We start from the raw sequence: 15,655 nt of genomic DNA on the forward strand, positions 1-15,655 counted from the left end.
TGCGCAGTTTTCCCAAAGGCTTTGCAACCTTGAAATGGCCAGTCCCCACCAGCCTGTGCACCGACCACTGCACCATGGCGTGGAGCCCCCAGGGGACCAGCAGTTTCAGGAGATGTCTGTCGCTGTCGGAAAACTGCCACTGCCGGAACAGCAACCTGTCGTGCGGCTCCACCATTCCCCACGGTAAGTATAGGGCTCCAGTCTCTGTATTGAGGGAGGAAACCTCTGCCCAGTCCGGCCGCTGTCCCACGCTCAGCCATTCACTCACCCGGGCCAGCACGGGATCGCTCACCTCCTGGTCAATGGTGGAGAGGCACAGAATTGCCCTCACCTGCTGGTCAATGGTGGAGAGGTACGGGATCACTCACCGGCTGGTCAATAGTGAAGAGGTACGGGATCACTCACCGGCTGGTCAATAGTGAAGAGGTACGGGATCAGTCACCGGCTGGTCAATAGTGAAGAGGTACGGGATCACTCACCGGCTGGTCAATAGTGAAGAGGTACGGGATCAGTCACCGGCTGGTCAATAGTGAAGAGGTACGGGATCAGTCACCGGCTGGTCAATAGTGAAGAGGTACAGGATCACTCACTGGCTGGTTAATAGTGAAGAGGTACGGGATCACTCACCGGCTGGTCAGTGGTGGAGAGGCACGGGATCACTCACCGGCTGGTCAATAGTGAAGAGGTACGGGATCACTCACCTGCTGGTCAATGGTGGGGAGATCTACCTTGCCGCCAGTTGCCACCTGATGTGCCACCACGGCCGCTTGCCCCTGGTTCCGCTGGGTTGTGTTGGGCCTCTGCAGGCTGCGCTGCACTGCGGCGGGCCGCTATGAGACGGGTGGTGGTTGTTGCTGTGGTCGCCTGGCCCCTCTTCCTGGAGCTGCCCTGCCGGAGAGCCAACAGCTTCAGCGCTGAGGTAGAGTGTTGCCCCTGGAACATCCACACGGGACAGCAAGCGCAGCCCAAGAACATGGGACTCCCAGGTGTCAGTGAGCCACACCTTGTGCTCCACTGTGCTTTTCCCCACTGCGATGCGCAGCCTTCTCCTCCCTCTCATCGTCGCCGGTGACCGTAGCCATCTGGGCCGCTGTCGTTGTCCACCCAGGCGGGGATGGCTGGCCCATGTTGGGGAAGACACCAGGATGGACGATAGTGATGGTTGACTCCGTGTCCACAACGCACGGCATCTGATGCCCTCCACCACGCGGTCCGCGTATAAGCCTCGTTCTGCACCCCAAGCAGCCCACCCGGAGGGGCGACAACAGAGGGATTCTGCTGGAGGTCTCCGGCGGTGTTGCCCGCTGGGCATTCCCCGATGGCTGTGCTGGGCTGTGGTGTGGTGTTGGTGTGGGGCAGTCCCAGACCACTTGGCCTGCCTTGCCCCACCAGTAGCAGAGATTGCTCCGAGGCACGTGGTGGGGCCAGCCTTGGGGACTAAAATTTCTTCTGCCCTCTGCGACTCAGCCAGCGCTTCGTCTAGCGACAATGGTGATGTCAGGCGAACATGCTGCGGAAGGTGCTCTGGTGTCAGCGCCTTTACGAGGGAGTGGAGGGCAAGCTCTCCCTGGGCTGCGGGAAGGAACTGGGTGTAGCCATGCCGAGCACGTGGTGGAGATCTGCTGCGAATGCCCCCGGACTTCCTCCCACACGGCACCGTCTGCTGCCCAGTTCTTCCCTCATCGCTTCCGTCAACAGCCTCTGCTCGAAACGCCACTCCATTGCTGCTACGAGGGCGCTGTAGTCATGCTGCTCATCCAGTGTTAGGTCGAGGAGGACCCACAGGGCTTCCCCCTCCAGCGCCAGAGCAAGGTGCACCGCTGTCTCGGTGGGGCTCCACCCGTCGTGCCATGCGGCAAGTTTGACTTGTGCCAGGTATGGCTCCAAGTGGCTGGTACCGTTTGGGGAGCTACAGAGTGGACGTTGTGGCATGAATCGCTGAGGCCTGTTGGTCTTCCCCTTGCTCTGGCTGTGTCGGTGGAGCCGGCCATGGCTGCAGCACCTGGGCTTTCCCTGGTGCGGGCCACGAGGGAGGTGGGTGATGCGCTCCGCCGTGTCCCCCGGGTTGGGGAGCCTGGGTGCGCTCGCCCAATCACGGTTCCCTGGGAAGGTACAATGCATGGTTGCCTGGTCCTGCCTTCTTGAGCCCAGCCCAGGAGTGTGGAGGAAGCGTACTGCTCAGTCCCTCGACTTATTCCCTGGGTCTTAGGGTGCTCTGTCTGATATCGTAGCTCTTCCATCTCGCCGTCAATTTCGCATCCCACTCCTGACACCAATATGGCGAACATCGGTCCACGATGACAGATGACAAAAGCTCATTTAATTCAACAGCCGTTTTTATTACAAAAAAGCCCAAAAGCAGACCAGAGAGAGAGCCCACTGTCACATACCAGACAGGGAGGTGATTATCACACACCCCGGTTACAGTCAGGGTGACCCTCAAGCACACATGCGAATAACCGTATAACCCAAGCTGAAATGTAACAATAAATTCGTAAGGCCGGTGATGCTGTGGGGATGGAACTGGACTCTCTCACGGTGGTGTCTGAAAAGAGGATGCTGTCCAAGTTGCATGCTATCTTGGTCAATGTCTCCCATCCACTACATAATGTGCTGGGTGGGCACAGGAGTACATTCAGCCAGAGACTCATTCCATCGAGATGTAGCACAGAGCATCATAGGAAGTCATTCCTGCCTGTGGCCATCAAACTTTACAACTCCTCCCTTGGAGGGTCAGACACCCTGAGCCGATAGGCTGGTCCTGGATTTATTTCATAATTTACTGGCATAATTTACATATTACTATTTAACTATTTATGGTTCTATTACTATTTATTATTTATGGTGCAACTGTAACGAAAACCAATTTCCCCCGGGATCAATAAAGTATGACTATGACTATAATAAATGAACTTTAAAATCCACACCATAATTCCAGGAAAGCATTTTAACAGAAGAACAATAAACGGCACTAGTCATTAGGAATTCTGGGGCGGGCTGTCGACCACGACCACCCCCCCCCCCCCCGAGTGCCAAAGTACTTTGAATCTTGAATTTACTTTGATATGTCCTTGATGGTGCTGCTGGTGCGTTAGGCGGTTTTAACTACCCACTGTAAGGCAGGTTCTGGTTGAAGTTCGGTCGTAACGGGAAGGTGTTGTGCTCAAATCCAGACACAGTTCTGAGGAAAGGTCATTGCCCTGAAAAATTAGGTCTTTTTCTATCACCGCAGATGCAGCCTGACCTGCAGAGTATTCCCAGCCATCTTCGTTTTCATATCATATGCAAATACCCCATCTCATTTCGCACCTGAGATGAAAATCTCTTCTGACCTCTGGTAAAGGGGCCAATATGAAGTGAGCTTGGGATTTTTAAATCCACTTCTCTGTAAGAAAGTCAAAATATCACCAAGAATTCAGTGTTGCCAATGAATGACAGAGTGGCTTAGTGTCTCAGTATTTATTGTAATAAGCTGCCGATGAACAAAGTTGTGACACAGTGGTGTTACAGTGCCAGCAACCCTGGTCCAAGTCCCAATGCTGAGTATAAACGGTTTGTATGTGCTCCCTGTGACCGCGCGGGTTCCCTCCAAGTGCCCTACGTTCCAAAGACGCATGAATTAGTAGGTTAATAGGATCATGGGTATAACTGGGCAGCACACGGCCGTTGGGCCAGAGGAGCCTGTTACCACACTGAATCTCTAAGTAAGTAAATATAAATACAAAAAAAAAGAGCAGCATTCTGCATGATGGAAACACCAGAGACTGCAGGTGCTGAATCCATAACTGAGCCTACAAGATCCTGGAGGAACCAGGAGGTCAGTCAGCATCTATGGAGGAAAGTGGACAGTTGACATTTTGGGTAAAATTCAACCCACCCATATGGATCAGCGCTGGGCCTTTGACTTGTGTAGGTGACTCTAATAAAGATATGGTTTGCTGGTGACACTGGATAGGTAGGTAGCTCAACTTTGTAGAGGACATAAGTTCAAAGTAAATTTATTATTGAAGTACATTTATGTCACCTGAGGTTTGTTTTCTTGTGGGCATACTCAATAAATCCAAGAACCATAATGGAATCAATGAAAGATCGTCCCCAACAGGATGGACAAACAATCCATGTGCAAAAGACGACAAACTGTGCAAATATGAAAGAAATAAATAAAAAATAAAAATAAATAAGCAATAAATATCATGAAAATGAGATGAAGAGTCCTTGAAAGAGAGTACATAGGTTGTAGGAACAATTCAGTAATGCCTTGAATTCCGGTTTACGACGGCACTAACGAAGATGTGTGACAGCTTACTGGTAAATCGTAACGCAAGAAATTCGACTAGAAACATTACTTTCATGAAGCAAATTGTGGTGAACGATTGCTGAAGACAGTGAAGGCTGGTCAGAGGGATGAGCTGTGCTGGGGCATTGTGAGGCACAACGTGTTTGGGCTGCTGGAGTTGTTGGTATCACTGCTAGAGATGGAGTGAGCATTTTGGGGAAGAGTCAACGCGGAAGAGTTTTGATGTCCGTGCACCTAGCCTGGGTGTGAGGTCAATCTCTCCAAGCACCGAGCCAATTGGTGAGATCAAGAGGGGCTTCAGGTTTGGTGGCTCAGGCGTGGCACTACTCACTGATTGAACAATTTAAACATTGGTGCAGATAGTTTGGAAGCCCGAGTGTTGGGTTCGAAGATGAGGGTTGGGCTGATTTAGCTCGCGAATGTTCATTCCTTTCTCTGTGACACTGAGGCTATGAACTGATCTGTCTGCTGTGTGTTTCTGCCCTGCTAGTGTGAAAACTGGGGACCAAGGCTTGGCTTGGGCCTACACCGACTGCTCCAGGAACGGATCTGGAACTCAGTCTGGTTGGGGATGTTGCTGGCTTGCTTCTATTGTTTGCACCATGTGTGTGTTTTACCCTTTCTCTCTGTGCAGAGTTTTTAAAAATTTATTTTTGACTGGATTATTTGAGTTTCTTTCTTTGTAACTACCTATAAACTTCAAGGTAAGTAATTTATCCATTCTTTGATAATAAATATGCTTTGAATCTCTAATCTTTGAATCTTGATGGGGTGAGTGAATTTGTCCCCACTCATTCAGGAGCCTGATAGTTGGGGGTAATTCATAGGCATACAAAGAATAGATTAGGTCAATAGACAAGTAGGGCAATGAGTGTTTTGTGGAATAATTGATGAAGAATATATTATTGTCGCTCCTACCGAGATGCAGCTTTGTTTGGACGCCATCCAGACAGATCTTTGCATTCAAAACTTATCACGTGTATATCAAAACATACAGTATAATGCACTGAGGCTGGTTGACGTGATAGACCTGGCTGTGATAACAGCTTCCTACAAGGTGAACTTGCCCTTTTTTGAATGAAAACTATTAACCCTAAGACCATAATGCATAAGGGCAGAATTTGACCTGTCGGCCCATTGAGTCTGATCTACTATTCGATCATGGCGGATACTGTATATCAACGTAGGGTAAAAACAAAACATTAACAGAATGCAGAATATGGTGTAATGGTTAGAGAGGAAATGCAGTGCAGGTAGCTAATAAAGGTTAAAGACCATAATGGGGTAGATTGGGAGATCAGAAGTTCTTTGTCATACAACAGGTCTGTTCAAGAGTCTTCTAAGCTCAAAATAGAAGATGTCCTTGAGTTTGGTGGTTGTCCGTGGGAGGGGAGGAAGTGAGGGCTTTGAGCTTCTGATGTTCCTGCCATTCATTCTTTGAGTTTTCTTCTTTTGTGGATGTCTGTGAAGAGTAAGAATTTCAGGTTGTATACTGTCTACATTCTCCGACATTAAATTGAAACATTAGAACCATTTCTGCCTGATGGAAGGGTGGGGAAGAGGGAATGTCCAGGCTGAGTGGGGTCATTGTGCTGGCTACATTCACGAGGGAGCAGGAGGTGTACATAGGGTCATTGGAGGTGAGGCTGGGTTTCTTGATAGACCTGTCTACTTTCACAGCTCTCTGCAATGTGAAATTACCCATTTTTGGAGTCAAAAATTGTAACCATAAGACACAGGATTAGAATCAGGCCATTCAGCCCATCGAATCTGTTCTGCTATTTGATCATGGCTCACTTATTTTCTCTCACAAACCCATTCTCCTGCCTTCTCCCTGTAACATTAGACCCCGTTGCTAATCAAGAACCTATCGACCTCCACCTTAAATATACCCAGTGACTTGGCCTCCATAACCACCTCTGGCAATGAACTCCACAGATTCACCACCCTCTGGCTAAAGAAATTCTTCCTCATCTCTGCTCTAAAGGGACGTCCTTGTATTCTGAGGCTGTGCCCTCTGGAGCGATCATCATCTTCATCATCAGGTGCCACGCCCAGTTTGAACTTTGACTGCCATGGCCCACACACTCCTGTTTCGGGTCAAGTGGATCAATTCATTGGTATTCATTTCCAGTTCTCTGGCTGCTGTTTCCATCATCATTTGTCTTTGTCTTCCTCTTGCTTTCTTCCCTTCAATCTTTCCCAAAGTTACCATGCATTCTAACTCCTCTTTCCTAATCACATGTCCAGTGAAGTTATGTTGCATTTTCATGATCTCATACATTATTTCTCTTTTTGTGCTTGCTCTGTTCATGACATCCTCGTTAGATATTCGTTTTGTCCATGATATCCTTTGCATCCTCCTTAAAAACCACATCTCTGCTGCTACAATTCGTTTCCTCATGTTACTAGATATTGTCCAACATTCTGAGCCATATAACATAACTGGATAAACGTAACATTCCAGTACTCTGAGGTGGGTTGTCATGCCTAGTTTAGTGTTGGTCAGTATACTCTTCATTCTCATAAAGCTGTCTTTTGCCATCCCTATTCTACTTTTGATGTCCATGTCACACCTGCCATCTGATGTCACCCAGCTTCCTAAGTAGCAAAAGTTCTGACCTTGTTTTATGGAGCTATACTGCCCCACTATTAGAAATATTCTCTGCATGTTCACACTATCTGGGCCTTTGAATATTCAGTAGGTTAAGGAAGTTTGCTATGTGAGGAGTAAGAAACCACAGCATTCTGAGATGCAGAGAGTTTTGGAAGAGATTTGGTTCACAGTTTGCAGGTGCTGTGTATCATTAGGAAAGCTGACAGACTGTTGCCATTTGTTGCTTAGGGAATTGGACTCGGTGGTTTGGAGGAAGTTGTATAGGCCACTGGTGAGGTCACATCTGAGATACTAGACACACTAATGACTTTTCTTATTTAAGGAACTCTGTCACTGAAGTTCAGAGAAGATTTGCTAGATTAATTTATGGAACTGTGGGGGGGGGTTATGAAACATAGAAAATAGAACAGTACAACACAGTACAGGCCCTTCAGCCCACGATGTTGTGCTGACCCTATAATGAGGTGATCAGAACTGATCACAATATTCCAGGTGTGGTCTCACCAAGGTTTTATAGAATTGCAACTTTTCCTCATGACTCTTAAACTCAACCCCTGACTAATGAAGGCCAACACACCATATGCCTTCTTAACCAGTCTATCAACTTCACACACAAGATGCTGGAGAAACTCAGCAGGACAGGCAGCATCTATTGTTCATGTTCAGGCCGAGACCCTTCAGCAGGACTGCTGTCAACTTGCGTTCTCCTATTCTGAACTCTCTGCATCTCAACTCTGTCTGGACCTTTCAATATCCAAAAGGTTTCATTGAGATCGTTCCTCATTCTTCTAAACTCCAGTGAGTACAGGCCCACAGCCATCAAACGCTCCACATATGTTAACCCTTTCATTCCTGGGATTATTCTCGTGAACCTCCTCTGGATCCTCTCCATTGCCAGCACGCCTTTTCTTAGATAAGGAACTCAAAACTGTCTGCAAGTCTCCAAATACGGACTGACCAATCCTTTATTTTAACAGCAACAGCATTGTACACATCGGACGTGATGAACATAAATTTACATAAATCAACATCAATTAGACGTAACTTTCCAACCTTGACCCACCTCAGTGCTGACCTCCACCCAAAGGCCCACTCTACCAGACCCTTTGCACCCACTGATCCCAGTGACTCTTGCTGTGTGCCTAAAGCAGTGTGCATCCCGCGCATTGCAGTATCACTCCCAACAAGATTCAGCCATCTGGGTAGGAGAAAACTTACCAATTAAAAAAATATTTGATACATTTCTCACATTTTTTTGTTTCTATTGAAGATTTTGTACATTTTTCTCTCTCCATTAAACATATCAGAACTCCTGCCACGAACTGTGACAGTACAAATTCCCGAAACAGAATCATGATTTTGATCTATTATGTATGGTTCTGCTTACTCAATACCGCGCTAAATCCCCACGTTATATTCCTCAGTGCACAGGACTGGAGTCCGGAATTCTGAATCCCGGCAGCTGTGCCTGTTTTCCCAGATGTTATCCAGATTTCTCATTCAGTACGCTGGGCAGATTCTGTCGGATGTCAGAAATTTGGCCGTTGCTACCTCCTCCAGAGAGAGCAGAACTCCATGGAAACGACACTCAGAACACTTACACCACTGGTTTTAATTTATTCAGTCTCCTTCCGCCGGTCCATTGCATGCACAGGCTCAGAGTATTGTTTTCTTAGGTTGAATAATACCCACCAACACTTGGCTCTGTCGACGGTACTTGTGGCAACGGTGCTCGGGTCACTGTAACTTTCTGCACTTGTCCAAGTCCACGTTAAAGGGAAGGCCCTTAAAGGAGAGGATTCCTCTGGCAATATGCACTCAGTGGCCACTTTATTAGGTACACCTGTACACCTGCTCGTTAATTCCTGCTTAGCCCCTCACCCTGATCAGGGTCATGTGAAGCCATGGGAGCTGGTGGTGTATGGTCGTATGAGCAGTTTTGTAAAGACACTGCCCAGAAGAAGGCAATGGCAAACCACTGCTGTAGAAAAATTTGCCAAGAACAATCATGGTCAAAGACCATAATCGTCCATATCATACAACATGCACGTAATGATGACGATGAGAACTCACTTGTACTTGGAGGTGTCCATTACAAGGCCGTTTTTAACCCAGGAGCAGCCAGTATCCCCAAAATGGTGAAAATATAATGGTGGTAAAATGGATTGAAAATGCTTGCAATAAACCATTCAAGCAAAGGTTACTCTAGTGTAAAGTGTGTTCCTTCGATTCTTGTGCGCACACTTTTAGTGAAGACATTCTTTAGGTTCTTTAGGCTGAATAACATTTGATTGTAATCGACATCCTCTGAAGTCCACTCTAACTTATGCATTTGGATAATGTCTGTAGGAGATGTACATATAGTCAATTTAAATATGATGTTTAAGTTTCTTGTGCAAAGTATAATAAGTGTTATCTAGTCTGACCAGTGGAAAACTGGTCAGTGGGAGACCAGTAGGAGAGGAGCTACCCATAAAAACATTTTACAGTCAAAAGTTCAAAGTAAATTCAAAGTTCAAAATAAAATTATTATCAAAGTGCAAATATATTACCAAAACAACACACATCAAAGTTGCTGGTGAACGCAGCAGGCCAGGCAGCATCTGTAGGAAGAGGTGCAGTCGACGTTTCAGGCCGAGACCCTTCGTCAGGACTAACTGAAGGAAGAGTTAGTAAGAGATTTGAAAGTTGGAGGGGGAGGGGGAGATCCAAAATGATAGGAGAAGACAGGAGGGGGAGGGATGGAGCCAAGAGCTGGACAGTTGATAGGCAAAAGGGATATGAGAGGATCATGGGACAGGAGGTCCGGGAAGAAAGACAAGGGGGTGAGGGGGAAACCAGAGGATGGGCAAGGGGTATAGTCAGAGGGACAGAGGGAGAAAAAGGAGAGTGAGAGAAAGAATGTGTGTATAAAAATAAGTAACAGATGGGGTACGAGGGGGAGGTGGGGCATTAGCGGAAGTTAGAGAAGTCGATGTTCATGCCATCAGGTTGGAGGCTACCCAGACGGAATATAAGGTGTTGTTCCTCCAACCTGAGTGTGGCTTCATCTTTACAGTAGAGGAGGCCGTGGATAGACATGTCAGAATGGGAATGGGATGTGGAATTAAAATGTGTGGCCACTGGGAGATCCTGCTTTCTCTGGCGGACAGAGTGTAGGTGTTCAGCAAAGCGGTCTCCCAGTCTGCGTCGGGTCTCGCCAATATATAAAAGGCCACATCGGGAGCACCGGACGCAGTATATCACCCCAGTCGACTCACAGGTGAAGTGTTGCCTCACTTGGAAGGACTGTTTGGGGCCCTGAATGGTGGTAAGGGAGGAAGTGTAAGGGCATGTGTAGCAATTGTTCCGCTTACACGGGTAAATGCCAGGAGGGAGATCAGTGGGGAGGGATCGGGGGGACGAATGGACAAGGGAGTCGCGTAGGGAACGATCCCTGCGGAATGCAGGGGGGCGGGGGGGGGGGGAAAGATGTGCTTAGTGGTGGGATCCCGTTGGAGGTGGCGGAAGTTACAGAGAATAATATGTTGGACCCGGAGGCTGGTGGGGTGGTAGGTGAGGACCAGGGGAACCCTATTCCTAGTGGGGTGGCAGGAGGATGGAGTGAGAGCAGATGTACGTGAAATGGGGGAGATGCATTTAAGAGCAGAGTTGATAGTGGAGGAAGGGAAGCCCCTTTCTTTAAAAAAGGAAGACATCTCCCTCGTCCTAGAATGAAAAGCCTCATCCTGAGAACAGATGCGGCGGAGACGAAGGAATTGCGAGAAGGGGATGGCGTTTTTGCAAGAGACAGGGTGAGAAGAGGAATAGTCCAGATAGCTGTGAGAGTCAGTAGGCTTATAGTAGACATCAGTGGATAAGCTGTCTCCAGAGACAGAGACAGAAAGATCTAGAAAGGGGAGGGAGGTGTCGGAAATGGACCAGGTAAACTTGAGGGCAGTGGAACAATCTATGTTCCGTGCCTATTCTGGTATCTGTCCCCCACTTTTCCTTCGCCACATCGACGACTGCATTGGCGCTGCTTCCTGCACGCATGCAGAGCTCGTTGATTTTATTAACTTTGCCTCCAACTTTCACCCTGCCCTCAAGTTTACCTGGTCCATTTCCGACACCTCCCTCCCCTTTCTAGATTTTTCTGTCTCTGTCTCTGGAGACAGCTTATCCACTGATGTCTACTATAAGCCTACTGACTCTCACAGCTATCTGGACTATTCCTCTTCTCACCTTGTCTCTTGCAAAAACGCCATCCCCTTCTCGCAATTCCTTCGTCTCCGCTGCATCTGCTCTCAGGATGAGGCTTTTCATTCTAGGATGAGGGAGATGTCTTCCTTTTTTAAAGAAAGGGGCTTCCCTTCCTCCACTATCAACTCTGCTCTTAAACGCATCTCCCCCATTTCACGTACATCTGCTCTCACTCCATCCTCCTGCCACCCCACTAGGAATAGGGTTCCCCTGGTCCTCACCTACCACCCCACCAGCCTCCGGGTCCAACATATTATTCTCCGTAACTTCCACCACCTCCAACGGGATCCCACCACTAAGCACGTCTTTCCCTCCCCCCCCCCCTGCATTCTGCAGGGATTGCTCCCTATGCGACTCCCTTGTCCATTCGTCCCCCCGATCCCTCCCCACTGATCTCCCTCCTGGCACTTATCCGTGTAAGCGGAACAAATGCTACACATGCCCTTACACTTCCTCCCTTACCACCATTCAGGGCCCCAAACAGTCCTTCCAGGTGAGGTGACACTTCACCTGTGAGTCGGCTGGGTGATATACTGCGTCCGGTGCTCCCGATGTGGCCTTTTATATATTGGCAAGACCCGACGCAGACTGGGAGACCGCTTTGCTGAACACCTACGCTCTGTCCGCCAGAGAAAGCAGGATCTCCCAGTGGCCACACATTTTAATTCCACATCCCATTCCCATTCTGACATGTCTATCCACGGCCTCCTCTACTGTAAAGATGAAGCCACACTCAGGTTGGAGGAACAACACCTTATATTCCATCTGGGTAGCCTCCAACCTGATGGCATGAACATCAGCTTCTCTAACTTCCGCTAATGCCCCACCTCCCCCTCGTACCCCATCTGTTACTTACTTTTATACACACATTCTTTCTCTCACTCTCCTTTTTCTCCCTCTGTCCCTCTGACTATACCCCTTGCCCATCCTCTGGGTCCCCTCCACCCCTCCTTGTCTTTCTTCCCGGACCTCCTGTCCCATGATCCTCTCATATCCCCTTTGCCAATCACCTGTCCAGCTCTTGGCTCCATCCCTCTCCCTCCTGTCTTCTCCTATCATTTTGGATCTCCCCCTCCCCCTCCAACTTTCAAATCCCTTACTAACTCTTCCTTCAGTTAGTCCTGACGAAGGGTCTCGGCCTGAAACGTCGACTGCACCTCTTCCTACAGATGCTGCCTGGCCTGCTGCATTCACCAGCAACTTTTATGTGTGTTGCTTGAATTTCCAGCATCTGCAGAATTCCTGTTGTTTGCATATATTACCAAAATCTCATTTTCTTGCAGGCATTCACAGTAGAGCGAAGAAATACAATAGAACCAATGAAAACCTTCGCACAAAGTCAAAGAAACAAACAATGTGCAAAGAACACAAACTGCACAAATACAAACAAACAAACAAACAAACAATACTGAAAACAAGAGTTGTAAAGTCCTTGAAACTACATCCCTGGGTTGTGGAATCAGTTCAGAGTTCAGGTTATCCAGGCTGATTCAGAAGCCTGATTATTTAAGGGTAATAACTGTTCCTGAAGCCAGTGGTGTGGGATCTAAGGTTCCTGTACTTCTTCCTCAATGGTAATAGCGAGAAGAGAGTATGGCCTGGATGATGATCCATCAATCATTCTGCCATTACGTGGAAGACATTCCTGCTTGGACCTGGTGTTCCCTTATTGTAATGACATAGTCTGACAGAAAGGATGTTTGTTCCAAACTAAGGAATGATAGAAGGATCTTCTGTTGTATTCCAACAGCTTGTGGAGATACCCTTCAGGACTCGATGGGAAACTTTTCTTCTCCTGGTTTTCCGAATGGGTATTCATCTTTTACGCACTGTGTGTGGAGAATATCAGTCACTCCTGGAGAGAAGGTAAGAGTCTTCAGTCTTTGCTTTGGTGACCAATGGACAGCCTCATGGGGCTACAGTAACCCCCCAAAACCCCAGGCTAGGAGCTTTGGAACCTTGGAACCTACAATGGTTAGTGCAATCACTTTACAATGCCAGCAATAACTGATCAGCGTTTTGAGTCCCGACGCAGTCTATATGGAGATTTTAAGTTCTCCCCGTGGCCACAAGGGTTTCCTCCAGGTGCTCCAGTTTCCCCCTACATTCCAAAGACTTACAGTACTGAGCAAAAGTCTTAGACTGTGTTTTGAAATTTGTTTTTTTTTGCAGCAGTACAGTGCAATACATAAAATTACAGTACTGAGCAAAAGTCTTAGGCACCCTAGCTATATACTGTATATGTTCCTAAGACTTTTGCACAGTAATGTATGGGTTTGGTTTAGTGAGTTGTGGGCATGCTATGCTGGTGCCAGAAGAGTGGTGACACTTGCTGGCACACCTTTGGACTGTGTTTGGAGAAGCAAAGCAGAAATTTGTAACATCGGAACAGTAAGCTGCTGGTCTCCACTCTAGGTTAGCAGGAGCGGTTTTTCACTCCCTTGCTGCTGAGAGAGAGCCTCTCTGAGATACCAAAGTGCTGGTGTATGCATTGAAATGTATAATGGGCTCTAGATCGAGGTCTCTTTGGGGGCTTTTGCTATTGCTTGTGTGTTGCGGGTGGGATGGAGGATCAGTGCATCAGCTGGGGGAGTGGAAGGGTTAATGCTAGCTCTTCTTTCAGTTAGTCCTGACCAAGGGTCTCGGCCCAAAACGTCGACGGTACCTCTTCCTAGAGATGCAGCTTGGCCTGCTGCGTTCACCAGCAACTTTGATGTGTGTTGCTTGAATTTCCAGCGTCTGCAGAATTCCTTGTGTGTAGGGTTAATGCCTGTGCTGCTTCTTGTGTGCGGGAGGTGGAGGGGGGGCTTTGGGGTTCTGATTTTACTATCATTCATTCTTTGGGATTTCGTGTTTCTTGGATGCCTGGGAAGAGTGAGAATTTAAGGTTGTATACTGTACACATTAGATTAGATTACGAGAACACTCAGTCCTCGTTTATTGTCATTTAGAAATGCATGCATTAAAAAATGGTACAATGTTCCTCCAGAATGATACCACAAGAAACACAGGACGAACCAAGACTAAAACTGACAAAACCACATAATTATAACATATAGTTATAACAGTGCAAAGCAATACCATAATTTGATGAAGAGCAGAGCATGGGCACAGTAAAAAAAAGTCTCAAAGTCCCGATAGACTCATCATCTCACGCAGGCGGCAGAAGGGAGGAACTCTCCCTGCCATGAACCTACAAGCGCCGCCAACTTGCCGATGCAGTACTATTGGAAGCATCCGACCGCAGCCGACTCTGAGTCCGTCCAAAAACTTCGAGCCTCCAACCAGCCCTCCAACACAGCCTCTCCGAGCACCATCCTCTGCCGAGTGCTTTGACCCCGCCCCGGCCGCCGAGCAACAAGCAAAGCCGAGGACTCGGGGCCTTCCCCTCCGGAGATTCTGGACCACACAGTAGCAGCAGCAGTGAAGCAGGCATTTCAGAAGTTTCACCAGATGTTCCTCTGTGCTCTCACGTCTGCCTCCATCAAATCAGGATTGTGTATGGCACCTTACTTGACAAATAACAGACACCATCACCAGAGTGGCTGCTGCGAGCTGCGTTGCGCTGCCATCTTCTCCTTCCTCGGATATTAAATCAAACCATTTGAAATGTTTGATGCAAAGGATGCATTTCACACTATGTTTCGACAAACAATTCAAAGGAGATAAAAGCTAATCTTTAAAAAGCTATCACGGACACTAGATCAGCAACTGCAAAAATGACTCCAATATCTCTCTCCTCATATCGCTCACACAGTCCGTTCCTCTACACTTGAGTCAAAGTTAACCTCTTACTCATTTGTGCAATGGCTTTGAGTCTCTTTGGGAAATTGAGTTTAAGTGTTTTCCCACTCACCCTGTGAAAATCCACCCCAGTGAGTCATGCGTGGTTTTCTCCTGAGATGGGATTGGGAGAGCACAGTCATTCATGAAATCATCTGTGGGAAACTTTCCTCCATACTTTCTGGCTCATTCCACAATCTGTGGGGTAAAGGCTGCTGACAAAGATGGAAGAAATGCAGATTAGTGCGTGTAAAGGGAAACCACGTCGTTGTCTTACTCCTGGAATCTTGACCCTGCCACTGACCTGACTGTTACTCTGACTGCTCACTGCGTCATGAAGGATCTCCCTACCTAATCTACAATGTGATATGATTGGGTACCTGGGGCAGGACAAATTCAAGTTCAAAGCAACACACACAAAATGGTGAGGAACTTGGCAGGTTATGCAGTATCTATGGAAATGAATAAACAGTTGAAGTTTTGGGCCAAGACCTTTCTTCGGAGCAGGAAAGGAAGGGGGGAGATGCCAGAATAAAAAGGTGGGGGCAGGGGAAGGAGGATAGCTAGAAAGTGATAGATGAAACCAGGTGGGTGGGAAAGGTCAAGGGCTGGAGAGGAAGGAATCTGATAGGAGAGGAGAGTGGACCTTAGGAGAAAGGGAAGGGGGCAGGGACTCAGGGGGAGGTGATAGGTAGGTGAGAAGAGGCAAGAGGCCA

At 47.8% G+C, this 15,655-nt stretch overlaps 1 protein-coding gene across 1 annotated transcript in view; it reads left to right on the plus strand.

Moving 5' to 3' along the window:
* LOC140201937 (bone morphogenetic protein 1-like) overlaps positions 1 to 15,655 on the plus strand; it is a 284,119-nt gene that overhangs the window by 224,113 nt on the left and 44,351 nt on the right. The window contains exon 9 of the mRNA XM_072266778.1: positions 12,907 to 13,022. Coding sequence (XP_072122879.1) covers positions 12,907 to 13,022 — 116 coding nt within the window. The remainder of the gene's footprint in view (positions 1 to 12,906; positions 13,023 to 15,655) is intronic.

The sequence above is a fragment of the Mobula birostris genome, chromosome 8 (assembly GCF_030028105.1).
Source record: "Mobula birostris isolate sMobBir1 chromosome 8, sMobBir1.hap1, whole genome shotgun sequence".
Taxonomy (NCBI): Eukaryota; Metazoa; Chordata; class Chondrichthyes; order Myliobatiformes; family Myliobatidae; genus Mobula; species Mobula birostris.